The 19,286-nt window shown below is 46.3% G+C and overlaps 1 protein-coding gene across 6 annotated transcripts; it reads right to left on the reverse strand.

Moving 5' to 3' along the window:
- Positions 1-342: 342 nt before the first annotated feature.
- Positions 343-18,923, reverse strand: LOC121282521 (protein PHTF1-like). Of its 6 annotated transcripts, none has more exons than XM_041196239.1 (18): positions 18,829-18,923; positions 17,382-17,457; positions 16,485-16,541; positions 15,851-15,920; positions 14,790-14,948; positions 14,517-14,673; positions 13,719-13,791; positions 12,920-13,075; positions 12,329-12,418; positions 9,135-9,356; positions 7,679-7,807; positions 7,059-7,331; positions 6,122-6,253; positions 3,908-3,994; positions 3,009-3,164; positions 1,715-1,810; positions 1,166-1,291; positions 343-524 (listed from the first exon to the last, which is right to left on the reverse strand). In XM_041196239.1, the coding sequence occupies exons 2-18, from the start codon at positions 17,424-17,426 to the stop codon at positions 513-515; spliced, it is 2,040 nt and encodes a 679-aa protein (XP_041052173.1). In that variant the 5' UTR covers positions 17,427-17,457; positions 18,829-18,923; the 3' UTR covers positions 343-512. The 6 variants fall into 6 exon arrangements, with proteins under 6 accessions (XP_041052173.1, XP_041052172.1, XP_041052176.1 ...); XM_041196238.1 differs by having other exon boundaries at positions 343-973; XM_041196242.1 differs by lacking the exon at positions 14,790-14,948 and having other exon boundaries at positions 343-973.
- Between the last annotated feature and the right edge of the window lie 363 nt (positions 18,924-19,286).

The following is a 19,286-nucleotide window of genomic DNA, read 5'->3' on the forward strand; positions in this document are numbered from 1 at the left end:
CATCTGTGTTTCAAAACTTGGTCACTTTCGCAATTCATTTTCTCAACTGTTGGAGTTGCAGCAGCCCCTGCTGCATTATGGTAAAGGTACTATATGGCATGTAGTTGTTTCAAAACAAATCAGAATAATAGGCTTCACCGTGCCTTCTGTTATTTCTACAGTTGATTCAATTCAGTACTGAGGTTTAGTAGTAGGGGAGTTTACCTGGTCAATGTTCATCTCTCCCATCAATTTTTAAAACCTAGGTGGTGAAAAGTGCTATGTAAATGCAACTCCTCCCTTTATTTTCAACCAAGGGGATTTATGTATGTAGGAAACTCTAATGAATGAAAAATACCAAACTGGTGGTTGCTGGAGTATATTTAGAGAGAAACATACAGTTTACAGTGTGCAACAAATTGAAGACTGATTCATACAACTCCTAATAAAATAACATGCAGTTAGCAGCAACTTGTCCTTAATATTTACACTGTCAGCCTCAAGTTCCAGCTTGGGGGTGAGGCAGAAGCAGCTCAGGCCACTACCTAGAACAGGAGATACAAGTTGGGGAAAGAGTGGTGGCAATTACAGCAGAAAATATGCATCATCTGTGGAGAGAAAGAGTTAACATTTCAGATCAATGATCCTGCATCAGAACTGAGGAAAGATAGAAATGTAAATAGGTCCGGTCCTGCCCTGCACCCTAATCACAGACCTCTCTCCACAGATGCTGCCTGACCTGCTGTGCATTTTGCGACGTTGAGCCTGCTCCACCATTCAATAAGATTATGGCTGATCTGCCTCAACTCCTCCCCTAAAAAAATTGTATGGAGCAGGTAGGAAGTGGGAGATAAATTATCAGAAGGAGCTGGCAGGAGAAACTTATTCCAGCCAGACCAATAGATTCTCTCCTCCATCTCTCATGCTTCAGCAAACAAATGTCTCATTGTCCTGCAACTTCACTCGAATCCCCAGGTCACTTAATCTTCCACAGCTGGGAAAAGGGAGAGGAAAATAGATGATTATTTTAATTCGGTACAACGTTAATCAAATTTGATTTGTAGGGACAAACATCCTGTGGCAATAGGGAAATCCTGATTTAACATCCAGGAGATGGGGAAGAACAGAATAGATATTGTCTCTTCTGTCAGTTCACACTGCCTTTGTATGTTGTGGGGTAACTCACCCTGAGATTGAAGCCCAGCAGATCACTGATCACGCCAGACACCGCAGACAGAATGACGACCCGCGTAATGTTGTACAACAGTGGGTTCCTTGTCAGTCCATACACCCTGAAAGGAGAGTCCAGCTCCTGTTGGCGAAAGAACAACACTGACTCAGTGATAATACCCCTCCCATTGCCAGTTGCTCATTACTTGCAGACCTCCTACAAGAGGGCAGGTCTGTTTTCTCTCCCCTCCGGTAGATGCTGCCTCTTGTGGAGAATGCATTCCTCCTCATATGAGAGGCTGTTCTCCAGATGAGGCAGTAAATGCCAAAGGACTGCAACTCTCTAAGGCAACACGGCCTGTTAGGCAACAAGACTGGAAGTGAGAGTAGGGTAGTTATCTCACTCAAAACAGCACCTCCAACAATGCAGCACCTACTCAAGTACTGCCCCTCCGGCAGTGCAGTGTTCTTGCAGATGAGAGGTATAAGGGAGGGTGTGAGTGAGGGGGATGAAATGGAAAGAGCAATGGAGGACAGGTAGAAAAACAGTGGGAGAGTTTCTCACCTTCAGCAACTTTGTGGCGAGTTTTAGTACATTATTAACAATAGAGAGCTGTTCCTTCTTGTTGGGTTTTGTCTCCATCTTAAGATACAAGTTGATCTATTAGCGAAAAAAGCACTAATAAGGTTTCAACATGGACTGCCAAAAAAAACCCCCACCCGAAGCATAACAGACTTTGTTCTCCGTTTCCCAATATTTTCTGCAAATTTGTCCCAAGGATAAAAACAATTCCTGAATAAAAAACTTCTCATCTCTGCATTAAAAGGGCACCCCCTAACCTTTCCTCATAAGACAACTTGCTCATTCCAGGTATCAATCTAGTAAACCTCTGAACCGCCTCCAATGCATTTACATCCTTCCTTAAATAAGGAGACCAAAACTGCGCACAGAATTCCAGATGTGGTCTCACCAATGCCCTGTATAAATGAAGCATAACATCATTACTTTGATGTTCAGTCCCTCTTGTAATAAAGGATAGCATTCCATTAGCTGCCTTAATTGCTTGCTGTACCTGCATACTAACTCTCGCACTAGAACACCCAAGGTCCCTCTGCACCTTGGAATTCTGCAGCTGTTCTCCGTTTACATAATACTCCGCTTTTTGATTCTTCCTGCCAAAGTGAACAACTTCATCCATCTTCACTCATCACAGAACCCAGCTTCCTGGAGTAATCATTACCTCCAGCTTTCACTAAACAGAAGTGCATTTCTTAGCACCTTTCATGACTTCACAGCCAATGAAGTACTTTTGGACTGCGCTCACTGTTTTAATGTAGGAAGTACATTATACTCCATCTGTCAGATCTTTGCCCGCTCACAACCTATCTATATCCATCTGCAACCTCCTTTGTCCTCTTCACTACATACTTTGTGTCATCTGCAAATGTAGCTACCATGTCTTCGCTCCCCTCATCTAAGTCATTGATGTAAATTGTAAAATGTTGAGGCCCCAGCGGGCCAATCAGATCCTGCCAGTCAGAAAAAGACCCATTTATGCATGCTCTGCTTTCTGCCAGCCAATCTTCTATCCACGCTGATAATGTCAGCCCCCTGCACCATGAGCTTTTATTTTCCGCAGCAATCTTTGGTGGCACCTTATCAAATGCCTTCTGGAAATCCAAGTATAGCACTTCTACAGGCTCCCCTTTATCCACAGCGCATGTTACTCGGTCTCATTAAGAGCAGTATTGAGGTAGAGCTTACACAGATATACCATTTATCAAGATCTAACAAGGATCCCATCTACCCAATAGCATCCCAATTAACTTGCTCTACTGATTAAACATTTGGCACCTACCTGTTCTGTGAGCAATATGGAAACATTATTGTATTTCCTGCTGACCTCTGATCCCAGTGTGACCAACCTCAGCAGGAAAACCGCCAAAGCTGCTCCCCAGATCAATAGCTCCCAGTTATACAGAGAATCCAAAAAGCTCATGTGGCCGTGAAGAATCTGGGGATTCAGAAAAGAGTTGCTCACGTGTTGTGAAAAGGGCTCTGCGATAACTAATATATAAAGTCACACCCATCTTCACTCATCACAGAACCCAGCCTCCTGGAGTAATCATTACCTCCACCCTCCACTAAACAGAAGTGCATTTCTTAGCACCTTGCAAGACTTCAAGATGTCCCAAAGGACTTCACAGCCAATGAAGTACTTTTGGACTGTAGTCACTGTTGTAATGTAAGAAATGCGGCAGCCAATTTGTGCACAGCAAGCTCCCACATACAATAATGTGGTAATGACCTGACCATTGTTTTATGTTGTTTGAGGAATAAATATTGGGTAGGACACAGTGAATAACTCCCCTGCTCTAGTAGGAATAGTGGCTGTGGGATTTCATTTTAACATCTCATCTGAAACCCAGCACCTTCTGACAGTGCAGCACTCCCTCAGTACTGCACTGGAGTGTCAGCCTGGATTGTGCTCTTAAGTCTCGAGCGAAATGTGAGCCCACAAGCTTCGGGCACTCTATAAACACAAGTTCTTTCTTTCGATACACTCAGCTCTAATTATTGTTAAGGTGATGTTCGCGGTAATATGGCTGTCAGCATGGGAGGAATGGGAATAACACATGGGGTTACAAGGACATAACTAAGGGGTTCAAGTAACATCAGAAATTCCCTGACAGGAGACAACTGGATATCACCAACTTGCCCTTTCCTCAATAAACTGAAACAGGTTCTGAGTCTTACCTGAGCACAGCAGACAAAAGCGATGGACAGAGTGAGTAAGAACGCCGATGAAACAATGACGTCAACTGAGCGCTGTGGGCCCCGCCTCTGTGATAGTGAGAAAGAGAGAGTGAAGAGAGCAAGTGAAGCAGAGTCCCATAGACAAGAGAGGTAGAGGCAGAGTGAGCAAAACAGTGAGGGGCAGAAAGAGATGAAAGAGAGAGAGAGATGTTAGTCAATTAATTGGTTTTTCATTTCAGTTTGAAAGCAATGATGCAGGTTAAGGCTTATGCAATCACTACCTAAGTATTTCTTAGGATTAGATTTTCTCACTAAAGACAAGATTTGAGGTATTTTTAAACCCAGAAATGTTGGAATCTTGATGGGGGACTGATGCTTCAGTTGAAGTAGTTTAATCTTGTTCTCTCACAGTCTGCTGGACCACAGGGCAAGTCTAAGGGAACAAGAATAAACAGGAAACAATTCCTCAAAGGCTCAGTGAATATCAACACTTTGTTGCAGGATGTCTGTTTAAATTGTGCTCTGAACAGATCCGCTCCATCCAGGGCAAAGCAGCTGTTTGATTAGCACCCCATCCACCACTGATGTACAGTGGCAGCAGTGTGTACCACCTACAAGAGACACTGCAGCAACTCACCAAGGCTCCTTCAACAGCACCTTCCAAACCCACAACCTTGCTACCTAGAAAAATAAAGGTAGCAGACGATTGTGAACACTAACGTTTCCTCAAATTTCTTTGTATTGGGCAGGCTTCAAACCCTTCCGCGCATTACGTTTTTGTGAATGGGTCACTTACACTAAGTGTAGTGAGTTGTGAGCAGCCCATTTACTTCAATGCGTGATACATTTGATTGCTCTGCAGCTTTACACATGTACAGCTTAAAGGGAACATTGCTCTCCTCCCACTTGTCCTCATTCTCCCTCTCTGAAAGATCCATACCATCTCTCCTCTCATATCCCATACCTGGCCTGTTAGCTCCCCTTTAACAACACAAGAGCTTGCATTGTCAGTAGGGTAGATGTAATGTGAGGGGGGATTAGATCATCAAGAACCTTAAAAGTCCATTCATCTTGCCAAACACTGAAATGAAGCTCACATAATCTGCTCTCTCATCTATTATCCATTAACTCAGGTAGCTTCAATTAACCTGCCATTCCACGCTGGTGTAGGTGACTCAGTCAATGCTAAAGGCAACTGGCAATGTTCCATACATATCTGATCAATAACTAATGCAACAAACTTGCCCATTAGAAAGGATTTGGTGATTGATTATCAAGACTAAGTCCATTGATCAACAACCCATGTGTGTGTGTTTATGGCCAAGTGGATTGTGCCCTTTGGCTGCTGTGGGTCTTTCTGGGCCATTCGGTTCCAGGTTGAGTCCCAGGTCATTAAGAACCATGCAACGGGGAGCAGTCCCAAGTCTTGCTCTAATCCAGAGTTGACGGCGGACGGGCCGGCCCCCTCTGGCTCAGGCCCTCCCCTCACAGGCATTCAGCTACTGGGAAATTTCCCTCAGTCTCTTCCCCGCCCACAACCTTTGACTGATGAATCTGCTGCACCTTCTCACCTTCTGAAGCTCAGTCTCACCCAGGGATTTGACCTGGTCCTCACCTCCTACCCTTCTCACCATGCGCTGTCCACTAACTGCACTGTGGCAGTTCAAAGAGATGGCTCACCACCATTACCACTTTCTTGAGGGGTAACTAGGGATGGGTGGTGAATGTTGAGACTTGCCAATTGTTCGCAACCCAAGAAATTAAAAAAATCTTAAATGCAGACTCCTGTGGTGATACAGATACACTCACATTACACTAAGGGAATGACAGGTGTAGCACAGACACAATGGGCCAAATGGCCTCCTCACAGAATGATACAGCACTGGAGGCCATTCAGCCCAACATGCCAATGCCATCCCTTTCGTAGAGCCATTCAATGAATTCTACTTCTCTGCTCTTGCCCCATATTGCTGCAAATTTATTCCCTTCAAATATTTATCTTTTGAGAGTTTTATTGAATCTGCTTCCAACATCCTTTCAGGCAGTGCATCCCAGATCATTCTGTAGAAAAAGTTACTTCATGTCATCTCTGATTCTTTTGCCAATCTCCTTAAATTAATGTACACTGGTTGCTGACCCTCCTGCCACTAAAAACAGCTTTTCCTTATTTAACTGACTTTGCATGCTGTAACATTCTATGATTCCCATACTTACCTTCAGGTAAGAACGCAGTGACAGCCACATCTTAATATTCTGCACCTTCTTCAGCCTAAAATGAGGAATCTCAGACTTACGAGCCTTCCTGGCTGATGTCAGATGACTGAAGAGCTTGGCAAACAGGAATCGCTGTGTAGACATCAATGAACAGATTGAGGCTTTACCCTTCTTTCAGAGAAGGCATACCAAAAGGAGAGGAATTTAACCATCTCCCTTTGACATTCAATGGCATTACCATTGCTGAATCCCCCACCATCAATATCCTGGGCATTACCATTGAACTGGACCAGCCATATAAATCCTGTGGCTACAAAAGCAGGTCAGAGACTGGGGATTCCGGAGAGTAACTCACCTCCTGAATCCCCAAAGCATGCCCACCATCTACCACCAAGGCACAAGTCAGGAGTATGATGGAATACTCTCTACTTGCCTGGATGTATGCAGCTCCAACAACACTCAAGAAGCTCAATACCATCTAGGACAAAGGAGGCTGCTTGATTGGCACCCCATCCACAAACATTCACTCCCCCCACCATCGATGCGCAGCGTGTACCATCTACAAGATGCACTGCTGGAATTCACCAAGGCTCCTTTGACGGCACCTTCCAAACCCACAACCACTACCATCTAGAAGGACAAGGGCAACAGACACATGGGAACACCAGCACCTGGAAATTCCCCTCCAAGTCACTCACCGTCCTGTCTCAGAACCATATCACCGCTCCTTCATTGTTGCTGGGTTAAAATCCTGGAACTCTCTCCCTGGCAGCACTGTGGGTGTGCCTAGGCCACATGGGCGACAGTGTTTCAAGGCGGCAGCTCACCACCACTTTCTTAAGGGCAATTAGGGATGGGCAATAAATGCCAGCCTAGCCAGTGACACCCACATCCCATGGAAAAAAAAAGTCAAGAGTGAGGCTCTGCTGTCACTCACCTGTTTGTACGTTTTCTCTGCCACACACAGAATGAAGAAAACCATCCACATCAGACAGAACCGTTCCAAAACATTAATGAGCACCAGGGCGATGAGCAACCCATCAGGTTTTGCACCACAGGCAACAGCCAGCAGCTCCGTGATGGAGTACGAGGCCAGCTGCTCCACGTCCTTTTGCTGGAAGAGGCGGAATGCGAAGGGTAGCAGGGTGAGGACGGCAGTCACCAAGTATCCCAGGATCCGGTAACCATTATCCTGCTCAAAGGTACTGGCCTGTTGAGCAATCAGGAGAGAAGTGAGTGAGGAAGAGGGCCCCACAGAGGTTGGGAAGCCCTGAATAGAAAAGATAACGTGGGAAATTTACATGAAATCACCTCCCCTGGGTCCACCATCCCTTACACCTCACCAGCCACAACCCATCTCTTTCCCCCGCTTCTGATTCCCCTCCATAAGCCCTGCCCCCTGTACCCTCCCCCACACCTTTTCCCTTTTACCCTCCCCCGAGCCCCTCCCCACAAGTAACTATTCCATCTCTGTCACTAACAGAAATTAGACTCCAAGCGACTTTCAAGCTCTTATCACTGCCCTGCTCCGATTTTGGCTCACATCTGGAAACGCACCCGCTTCATGATCATTCCGCTAATCTCCAGGACGGACATGTCGAACTTTTTACAGTCGTTTCCTTCCCAGATTATGGCGCTGACTCGCTGCGAGCTCGGGCTGGTGCTATACAGCCAGTGCAAATGGTTCTGGAATTAAAATAAAATAAATTTAGTTCCAATCCATGTCATTGAAATCAAGCGAGATTATTTTTTAAAGGCGGAGTGCAGTGATCTCGGAGTTCTGTAGGGCTGGAGTGAGTTACAGAGGTGTGGGAAGGGCGAGGCCATGGAAGAGTTTGAACACTAGGATGAGAATTTTAAAATCTGAGGCATTGCCTGACCAGGAGCCAGATGTTAACAGATGTTGAAAGCAGAAAACAATTTGGAAGAAAAACAATGTTTAGCGGAGATAGCATGGCACAATAATAAGGTGACCCTGCATCGATGTGCCTTTTACTGATGGGTTACTCATTCACTTACCAGCTAGGTGTGAATGAGCACTCAGGAGAATTTATTACAGCATCTTGTATAAACAGTTGTCAAGCTGCCTCTCACTTTGGAAGTGTGGATGCAAGCGTCCAACACCTTGAGACTCGCTCTGGTCAGTGTAAGCTCCAAGTTTAGGACATCCCAGATGCTCTCCTGGCACTGGGTGCTGCATCAGACCAGTTTCAGCAAGGCTTAGAGTGTATGGAGAAACTGGTATTTTCAAGATTACATTGACTGTAAACCAATCGGATGCAGGGATCGTAGAATCATAAAATCAGGGTATGGTAAGGTAGTAGTCATGTTAATGGATAAGTAAACAGAGAGATTAAAAATAAAAATTGCTGCAAATACTCAGCAGGTCTTGTTGTATCTGTAGACAGAGAAACAGAGTTAACATTTCACGTCAGTGACCTTTCCTAATCTGCCGATTATCTCCAGCATTTTCTGTTTTTACTTCAGATTTCAGCATCAGCAGTGTTTTGCTTTTGTTGAAGTATTCCAGAGGCCCGGATGAATGATCCCACAACATGAGCTCAAAAGTAGCTGGGGAGTTAAAATTCAGCTAATTAAATCTAGAATAAAAGGCTAGTCTCAGTAATGGGTGAGCAATGAAACTGTCAAGATTGTTCCAAAAGCCCATTTGGTTCACTAGTGTCAGGTCGGAAAGGAAATCTGCCTTCTTACCAGGTCTGGCCTACATGCGACTCGACCCTTAACTGCCTTCTGAAATATCCTAGCACGTCACTCAGTTGTGTTCAAAGCAGCGACTAACCATCACCTTCTCAGGATCAGCATGGGGTGGGCAATAAATGTTGCCCTTGCCAGCGACACCCACATCCCATGGATGAATTTACCCTTCTGGCTTATGCTCTTTGATTGACAATGCTCCATGAACCGTCTTCGGACGTTTTACTACGTTAAGGGTGCAGTATAAATACAAGTTGTTGAAAGAGTTATGGGACGGTCACCGATCAGTAAGACCCACCTGTTGGTATGGCTCTTCCATAGATGCTTTCTTGGGCAGAGTCACTCTCTGTACACCCTCACACTCACTCTCACTGGTGTAGGAGGAATGGCACCGCGGGCCATTCAGGAGGTCATCCCACAGCATGTCCTCGGTCTCCGAGCCGTGCTGGCTGCTATCCAAATCCTGCTGGGGGGTACTGCAACTCAAGGAGCTTAAGTTCACGTAGGACTTTGAACCATCCTGAAAGAAATGGAAGAAAAATTATTTAATAAAAGAAGAGGTTGTCAGCAGCTGTGAAGATGAGCCCACTGTTCACACTCACTCCACAAGAACCTGTCAACACAATAACACAATAACCAGAAGCAGGACTAGTGACTGCCAGAGTTCCCCTTAACTTTATCCAGATCACTTTGTTATGAAGATCTACATTTATTACTTGTATATGGGCCAATGCAGTAGCCAATTTTTACAAAGCAAGATCCCACAAACAGCTGAAATGATGAGCAGTTGAACATGTCTTTGGCAGCGTGGATTCAGGAATTAACAAAACAGCCAGGAGCCTTAGAGAAACCCTGCTCTTCTTTCAATAATGTCTATGGGATTTATCAACTTTTGTCGGCTGTTGATAATGTCCACTCCAACCAGTTCTCGTTTGAGAGAATTAAACGTTACTTTACAGTGTGTGATTTGAGGGGTCTGATTTGAGCAGAAATGTTACTACAGAAATGTAATTACAGGCGGTAGTGAGTGAGACAGAATAATCCTCCAAATTACTTCTGCAGCTCAACATTGAAAATGTCTCACTCTCAATGCTGCCTCCCACTGGCAGGTTAACTGAAGTGCACAGCAGTATATAGCATTGGGCCCCTCATCTTGGCTGGACTGTCCTATATACTGAACATGAGTTAGGGCAAGGGAGGAGCAGGATAACAATACTGGAAAGTACTGCAGACAAAGACGACAGGTATGGCTCAGTGGATAACACATTCAAACTAGTCAGAAGGTTGTGGGTTTAAATTTCTTTCCAGAGACTAGAGAAGATAATCCAGGCCAACACTACAGTGCAGTATTGAAGGAGAGCTGCACTGTCAGATGTGCCGTCTTTCAGGTGAAACATTAAACTGAGGTCCCGTCTATCCTCTCAGGTGGACATAAAAGATCCCTTGGCATATTTTCAGGGATGAGCAAGGGAATTTCACCCATGTTCTGACTAATATTCATTCCTCAGTCAACGTCACAAAAATAGATTATCTGGTCATTACTACATCACTATTTGAAGGAACTTTGCTGTGTGCAGATTAGCTGCTGCATTTCCTATCTTAACACAGTAACAACACTTCAAAAGTACTTCATTGGCAGTAAAGCACTCGATGATTAGTTAAATAGAAACAAACAATGTGCAGGGGTACAGGGAAAAGGCAGGAGCATGGCACTAAGTCATAATGCTCATTTAGAGAGCTGGTGCAGACACAATGGGCTGAATGGCCACCTTCTGCGCCGGAACAATTCTGTGATTCGATGTCCTGAGATTGTAAAAGGCACTACCTAAATGCACGTCTGACTTTTTCTAAGTATGAAATGTCAGATTGAGACAGACCACGTCTACGAAAATAATAGAAGTTTTTTAATTAACTCATGCATGGGATGAGGGTGTCGCTGGCTAAGCCAGCATTTATTGCCCACTTCTAATTACCCTCCATAAGGTGGAGGTGAGCTGCCTTCTTGAACTGCTGCAGTTGCTGTGGTGTAGGTACACCCACAGTGCTCTTAGGGAGGGAGTTCCAGGATTTTGAAGTGAAGAATGGTGAGTGGCTTGGATGGGAACTTCCAGGTGGTGGCGTTCCTATTTTTGTCTGCCGCCCTTGTCCTTCTAGATGGTAGCAGTTGTGGGTTTGGAAAGTGCTGTCTAAGGAGGCCTGATGAGTTCCTGCAGTGCATCTTGTAGATGGTACACACTGCTGCTATGTGCGTCACTGTGGAGGGAGTGAATTTTGTTTTTGTTCATGGGATGTGGTCTTCGTTGGCTGGGCCAGCTTTTATTGCCCATCCCTAATTGCCCTTGAGAAGGGAGTGGTTTGCTAGGCCATTTCAGAGGGCATTTAAGAGTCAACCACATTGTGGGTCTGGAATCACACCAGGTAAGGATGGCAGATTTCCTTCCCTAAAGGACAACCAGATGGGTTTTCATGACAACTGACAATGGTTTCATAGTCATCATTAAGCTTTTAATCCCAGATTTTTTACTGAATTAAAATTTCACCATCTTCTGTGGTGGGGTTCGAACCCAGGTCCCTGGGTATCTGGAGTGCTAGTCCAGTGACAATACCACTAGACCACCACCTTCACAATATTTGTGAAAGGGGTGCCAATCAAGCGGGTTGCTTTGTCCTGGATGATGTTGAGCTTCTTGAGTGTTGTGGGAGCTGCGCCAATCCAGGCAAGTGGAATGCATTGCATCACACTCCTGACTTGTACCTTGTAGCTGGTGGACAGGCTTTGGGGATTCAGGAGGTGAGTTCCTCGCTGCAGGATTCCTAGCCTCTGAATTGCTCTTGTAGCCAAAGTATTTATATGGCTGGTCCAGTTCAGTTTCTGGTCAATGGTAACACCCAGGATGTTGATAGTGGGGGATTCAGTGATGGTAATGCCATTGAATATCAAGGGGAGATGGGTAGATCCTCTTTTGTTGGAGATGGTCATTGCCTGACATTTGTTTGGTGTGAATGTTACTAACCATTTGTCAGCCCAAGCCTGGATATTGTCCAGGTCTTGCTACATTTGGACCTTATGATGGGAGGAAGGTCATTGATGAAGCAGTTGAAGATATTTGGGCCTAGGACGCTACACTGAGGAACTCCTGCAGTGATGTCCTGGAGCTGAGATGATTGATCTCCAATAACCATAACCATCTTCCTTTGTGCTAGATATGACTCCAGCCAATGGAGAGTTTTCCCCCTGATTGCCATTGACTCCAGTTTTGCTAGGGTTCCATCAAATACTGCCTTGATGTCAAAGGCAGTCACTCTCACGTATTCTGCCTATAAATCTCATATAACACTCTCTGTCCAGGATCCCCTCAGTTGGAAGTTCATCCCTTTCAATGACCAGGCTGAGAGGGGCAAACAGCCACAAGTGACGGAGATTCAATGTCAAGTTCCCCAGCCTCAAGACTCTGTAAAGCTCTTTGATAAACCCAGTGTGGCTGTTCATACCTGGATTGGGGCAGTAGATTCAATTTCAGAGTCCAGTAAACTGTCAGAGTCTCGTTTTGGAATCTCCCATCTCGGAATTATTTCTCCGCCCTGTAATTCCATGGGAAAGAGATTGTAGTGAGAAAGGCAGGACTCAGTTTACATTTCAGTGCATGGATTGTACCCAATTCAGTCACATTTCTGACATACAGACAGTGACAGGCAGGTAAAGGCCCTCTGGGCAACAACCTGCCCCGCACACCTGTGGTACCTCAGGCACCACAACATATCCACTCTACAGACCACCCAAATCCATAATCTCCTGGGTCAGGCAGAAAACTAGTTCAAAAACTCAAGCCAATTTGAGGAAATAACCTGGAAAATTCCTCTCTGGCCCAATTAGGCTATTGAAACTAATGCAGGAGATCACTCTAACCTCAAAGTCCCTGCAGTGCTTTTTGGGTGATGCCCATCCCAACCAGTTCTCATTTGAGAGAATTAAAGGTTACTCCACAGTGTGTGATTTAAGAGGTCTGATTTGAGTAGAAATGTTATGACAGAAATGAAAACACAGACAGCAGTTAATTGAGAGAGAATAATCCTCTGAGTCACCTCTGCTGCTCCCAGGGTTTTGGCCTGTGTTCGTCTTCTAAGCCGTAAGGTGCAGTCGTTCAAAGTCATTTCCCCGCTTTGCTGAAGTGACAACCATCGCGACTGGCTCTCTGTGTCCTCGCTCGAATTCTCATCCGAACACCGATTTGCAGAACCCTGAAAACACCGCACAGCTTTTCAGAACCAGTTCCAGCCCAACACAAACTTCAGTAAGTTCAGAAACAGGCAAACAAGCCAGGGCAATGAAATGAGCCTCTCCCTAGAATTATAATTGTGTTTTTTTTATTAAACCCATTGCTATGAGTGAGAAGGCAGTGCCGATGAATCCATGCATTATTAACCAAACTGCTGGATAATTCTGTACCATCAACCAATCTACTCGTTAATCCAAGTACCAGTAATCAAGAAAAGAGTTGACGTTTCGAGTCCTCATGACCCTTCGACCGAACAGAGACCTGCTGAGTTTTTCCAGGTAATTCTAATTTTGTTTTGGATTTCCAGCGTCCGCAGTTTTTTTGTTTTTACCAGTAATCAACTTACCTGATAATTCACAGACCATTAGCTAATCTACTAGTTAATTCTGTACAAATAGCTAGTCTGGTTAATTCACGTGCCATTAACCAAACCACAGATCAGTCAATCTACAGGTAAGGGTAAGGATAAATGGGGTTGAGGTACACAACACCATGATCTAACTGAACAGCAGAATAGGCTTGAGGGGCTGAATGGCCTCCTGCTGTCCCTAATTGTCTTTGTGATTTGCGCATCAAATCTTTACACAGACAGAGAGAAGACTTACTCTCCCGGAGTTAGGTCCAGGGCCTATAGTGCATCGTCCAACTTTCCTCGACAGGTTTCTTGTCTGTGTTGCCCTAAGGAAGAAGGAAAACAGGCAATTAAACATGTAAGCTTTAGGGAAAAAAAATGGAGGAACAGCAATCCCTAAATTTAGAAGGGATTTCTGTAATGTGGGGATGCTCACTGTTACTAACTTGTAGCTCAAGGGTACACAGATCAAAGACTATCAATGTTCATCATTACTAACCCTGCACTCCAGGACATGTCTAATCACTGTGAGGCTTCAACAGAGACCATGAATCGAATGCTGCATTGCATCATTGATGGATGCGTTTGTCAACTTTATGCTCAAACTGCAGCTCGAGCACTTTGTCCAATTCTCATCCCCAGATACAAGAGGCACATTCAGGCCCCAGATACAGTGGAGCATGGAGCCACGAAGCCAACCTGATGTCAAATGATTAAGTTAGAAGGAGCTTGGGCACCTTAGTCTTCAGAGGAGAGTTGTGGCCGACATTGTCTCCTGGTCAAACCAAAATCCCATCCATTTCTGTGCTTGCTGGTCAGCCTATCCCCCAATCTTGCAATGCCTTGAATTTAAATTTCACATCCTTACTTCAATTTTCAAATCTCTCCATGGCCTTACCGTCCATTGATGCTGACAGGTATTTAAAATGGAGAGAAAATTGACCTGAAATGGGTGCTGATTCAAAATTTTTTTACATTCAATTTGAGAATCACAGAAGGGTTTATGTATGCTAATTTTGTGTCACTGGGTCTTTACCATCACAAGACTCACCTCCTGCATCTGCCTCCATTTGAGGGTGAAGCAGAATGTCGCTGGGTTGAGACTATCTGGCAGTGAACTGTCCCCAGCAGCAGCATCAGAACTATGGGACTAATAAGTTCACTGATGTACAAAACTGGCATCAGCAAATACAGACCAACCGTCACCACTGAAAACACAAAAATAGGCGACAGAATCAGTATCGTTTTAGACAGAACAGTTACAAAGGGTGCAAATGATGTTACGATGGACTGGTAAATGTTCTCGAATGTTTTTGCAAAGCACCTTCCAAGAGGTAGAGGAGCAGTAGCCATGTGAAGGTACCCAACGAGGTTACCTGGATCCACCACTGATAGAAAAACGGAAAGAACAACACTCGCACTATTCCCTTCCGAGTTAAAGACGTCCACGGACTTTCAGGTTTCGCTTTGACAAATGTCGATCCTGGATAATGAAGTGAAACGGTTAAAAATGAAATACAGGAAACGGATAAGGTGTAGAACATCTTTATAAGAACGGTAACAAAACTGAGAGGTTAATTTTATTATTTCATGGGATGTGGGTGTTGCTGGCAAGGCCAGCATTTGTTGCCCATCCCTAATTCCCTTGAACTGAATGGCTTGCTCGGCCAGTTCAGGGGGCAGTTAAGAGACAACCATACTGCTGTGGGTCTGGGGTCACATGTAGGCCAGACCAGGGAAGGACAGCAGATTTCCTTCCCTCAAGGACATTAGGGTTTATACAACAATCAATGATAGTTTCATGGTCATCATTATTGAGCCTAGCTTTCAATTCCAGACTTTTTAAAAAAAAAATGAATTTAAAATTCCACTAGCTGCTGTGGTGGGATTTGAACCCGTGGCCCCACAGGATTTGCCTGGGCATCTGGGTTATTAGTCCAGTGATGTCAGCACTAAGCTACCATCTCAGGTTAGAACGAGAGGAAAGACTAAACAGGCTGGAGCTCTTTTTTTTTAGCAAAAGAGAAGGATGAGAGGTGACCTGATCAGAGATCGTTAAAATTACAAAAGGTGTTTGCATTTATGGTTGAAGTCCAGCACTTAGTGGGTCATCAATACAGGACAATCACTACTAAATACAGTGGGGAATTCAGGAGAAACTTCTTTACCCAGAGGGTGTTCAGATACAGATCAGCCACAGTCTGAGTGGTGGAACAGGCCCGTGGGGCTGAATGAGCTGCTGCTGCTCCTAATGCTCCCAAGCATAGTGCTATGTATAAAATACTCTGTATGAAGGGATAATGTTGCTATTTGCTGCACTACTGAGCTAGGTTAAAAAGACAAAATGTGATTAATAAATGGTGAAAACTCCCTCACCGCTCTCACCTCTTACAAGGTCGACATCTATTAGGTCAGACTTTATTCGGCCTGTCTTCTTTGGTTTGCTTCGCAGTCCCTGAAGTTAAGTATTTACAGGACTTAGATTAGCTTGGTGAGAAAGGTGGGGTGTGTAAACATGCTCTGTACCCATGTGTCATACAAATGGCACTCATTGACCTGTCTGTTGACACTGACCTGTCTGTACTCGATGTACACACAGATTAACTGATGCCCTTTTAACACGCACACTGACCAATAATTGCGAGTAATACATTCTTAAGTAAACTATAATGGTGAGAAAAGATTTTGAATTTAAAGAAAAATTAAACACTTTATTTAAAAACAGTCTCCAGAACCAGGAACTATCATGGATCCCTTTCAGCCTCCAGCTTGGCAAAAACAAATCCACGTGATCCTTAGCGAAAAACAGCACAATCAATATGTAGCAATACTACCAGGTTAACAACCACCACTTTGAATCTCACACTGTCCAATGAGTTAATGGCCCAACACCTGAACCACACTGTCACAGCCAAAAGCTACTGTGTGCCCTGACCCAGACTCCACAGAAACAGGTTCTCAGAGGAAGAGTGAGGGGCATGGAGCATTTTAGCTGTGTTATTCCATTCGCAAAACCCACCTTAATCTCGGTTTGCTCGATGGACTTTTCCCAGATCTGTTGATCATATGCTCCAATCTGAAACAGAATAATTCCAATCAGATAAGTTACTTGAGGAAAGAACGATGGAAAACGTCTCCTAGTTCTGTTTGTTGTGGCAACATTACATTAGGATCGTGAATCTATTGCCATAACTTACATACCTTACCTCCGAGAAACAGAGTGTAAAGGAATATGAGTGAGTCAGAGTGTGCGCGTGACTGACAGGGTACGTGCGTGTGTTCGTGCACGAGGGAGTGAGGCGAGTGTGAGAGCCTGTGCAAGTATGTGCACGCACATACAAGTGTGAGCAGCGAATTGAAAACGGAAGAAAACCTTATAATCACATTCACTGATGTAGAATCACAGAGTAAATTCCTGCTCAGTTTGTTTGATCAACACCACATGTGGCATTGTTAGTCTCTGTTATTTCAAACTAATCAATTAAAAGAACAAAACCATAGCACAGAGAACACTAAATAATATTTTTACACCGAATTAGAGTCACAGATTATAGCTATAAGGAGAGACTAAACAGACTGGGCCTCTTTTTTCCAGAAAAAGTGAAGGCTGAGGGGGTGACCTAATGGAGGTCTTTAAAATGATAAAAGGCTAGACTTATAAAGAAGAGGTTTCAGAAACCCAGGACCCTCACTCGTAAATTCATTAGGGAAATCAGCAGAAACTTCTTTACCAGAGAACGGTGAGAATGTGGAACTCGCTGCCACAGATAGGTAGATCTGAGAGGAGGCTCGTGTAGAACATAAACACCAGCCTAGATCAGTTGGGCCAAATGGCCGGTTTCCCTGATGTAAATACTATGCTGTTCTTTGAATTCTTGGCTACAGCTCCATTTGCCCCAGGGTATTGGGTACATACCTTTCTTTGGTACCATGTTATGGTATCAGTTGTTTTTGAGGCCATTTGGCTCTCAATCACCAGTGACTCATCTTATCTGGAAAAGAGAATTGAAATAAAACAGCAGGTGAATCTGGAGTTTGGGCAGTTGCAAAAAGGACTGCGTCATTGTCGCTGATTTTAACTCAATGTCAATAAACTTGCCCCCAAAGATTTCAGTTACATAAAGAGCGGTTAAGAGCAGGGTTACTGATCTACGGGAGTAATCAAAGCAGAGATCCTGTAAATCATCAGCACCACAGACCCACCCCGCCCCCCCCACAACTCCCTATGATACACCCCTGATGCTCATATCATATAACTAACATTTCTACATTGACTCCAAGCTGTGTCATTTCTCCCACATTCTTTCCTACGCCCTCATTGTCCAACTATAAGCGAAATACCCAGTCCTCCCTCTCCAAACCTCTGAAACCCGAGATCGCCCTCTAATCCCCCGGGACACCTCCCCAACCCCTCTGGGAAACACCCACAGTCCTCCTTCTAACACCCCCTCCACCATTCCCTGGGTCAACCCAAACCTTCCTAGTGCCCCACCAAACCAGAGGCCCCACCCTCCATCTAACACCCTCCTAGGCCCCTCTAAACCCGAGACCCATTCCATCCCTGCAGCACCACACCCCCCCCACCCCACCCCACCCCACCCCCACCTCACCTCCCTGGGACACACCCCACCCCAGGCCCCACCCCACCCCACCTCCCTGGGAGCCCCTACCCCACCTCCATGGGACACACCCCAACCCAGCCCCCACCCCACCCCACCCCACCTCCCTGGGACACACCCTAGCCCCCACCCACCTCCCTGGGACACACCCTAGCCCCCACCCACCTCCCTGGGACACACCCTAGCCCCCACCCACCTCCCTGGGGCACATCCCACCAGGGACACCTCACCTCCCCTCCCTGGGGGACACCCCAGCCCACCCCACCTCCCTGGAAGCTCCTACCCCACCTCCATGTGACACACCCCACCCCTCGCCCCCACCTCACCTCCCTGGGACCCCCCACCCCTCACCCCCACCCCCACCCCCACCCCCCTGGGACCCCCACCCCCAGAGACACACCCCATCCCACCCCACCCCACCTCCCCCTCCCCCTCCCTGGGAGCCCCCACCCCTCACCCCCACCTCACCTCCCTGGGACCCCCCACCCCTCACCCCTCACCCCCACCCCCCTGGGACCCCCACCCCCAGACACACACCCCATCCCACCCCACCCCACCTCCCCCTCCCCCTCCCTGGGAGCCCCCACCCCTCACCCCTCACCCCCCCACCCCCAGAGACACACCCCCTCCCCCCCTCCCCAGCTTCACTCTCTCCCCCGCTGAGGGGCCCCCGCTTTCCCCACCCGCCCGGGGCCGCCGCTGTCCCCGGGAGTTGGTGCCTCTGCCGCCGGCCCCTGCTCTCACCTGGAGCCGCCGCCCGGGCCCGGGAGCTGGGCCTGGGCCTGGGCCTCGGCCTCGGCCTCGGCCTCAAACTGAAGCGGCGGCGGCGGCGGCGGCGGCGACGGAAGCGGCCGCTGGACACGAATATTAATCAGCTCATAAATATTTAATACATAACGAGCGCAGAATATTAATCGCTTGAATATTTAATGAGGCCGGCCACGCCCCCTTTCCCAGCACCAATGGAACTGGGGAGACGTCACTGAAAGGCACAGCAAGATCCCATTGCCCCGAAAACACGGAAACGTCTCGGCTTCTGATCTCAGGCTTCACATCGCGGATTCAAACACCATCAACTGTGGATAAAATCGGATCCCCCCCCCCCCCAACCCCCCCCCCAAAACCCGCTCCCCCCCCAACCACCCCCCCCAACCCCCCCCCCAAAACCCCCCCCCCCCAACCCCCCCCCCCAACCCCCCCCC

The sequence above is a fragment of the Carcharodon carcharias genome, chromosome 9 (genome assembly GCF_017639515.1).
Source record: "Carcharodon carcharias isolate sCarCar2 chromosome 9, sCarCar2.pri, whole genome shotgun sequence".
NCBI classification, from domain to species: domain Eukaryota; kingdom Metazoa; phylum Chordata; class Chondrichthyes; order Lamniformes; family Lamnidae; genus Carcharodon; species Carcharodon carcharias.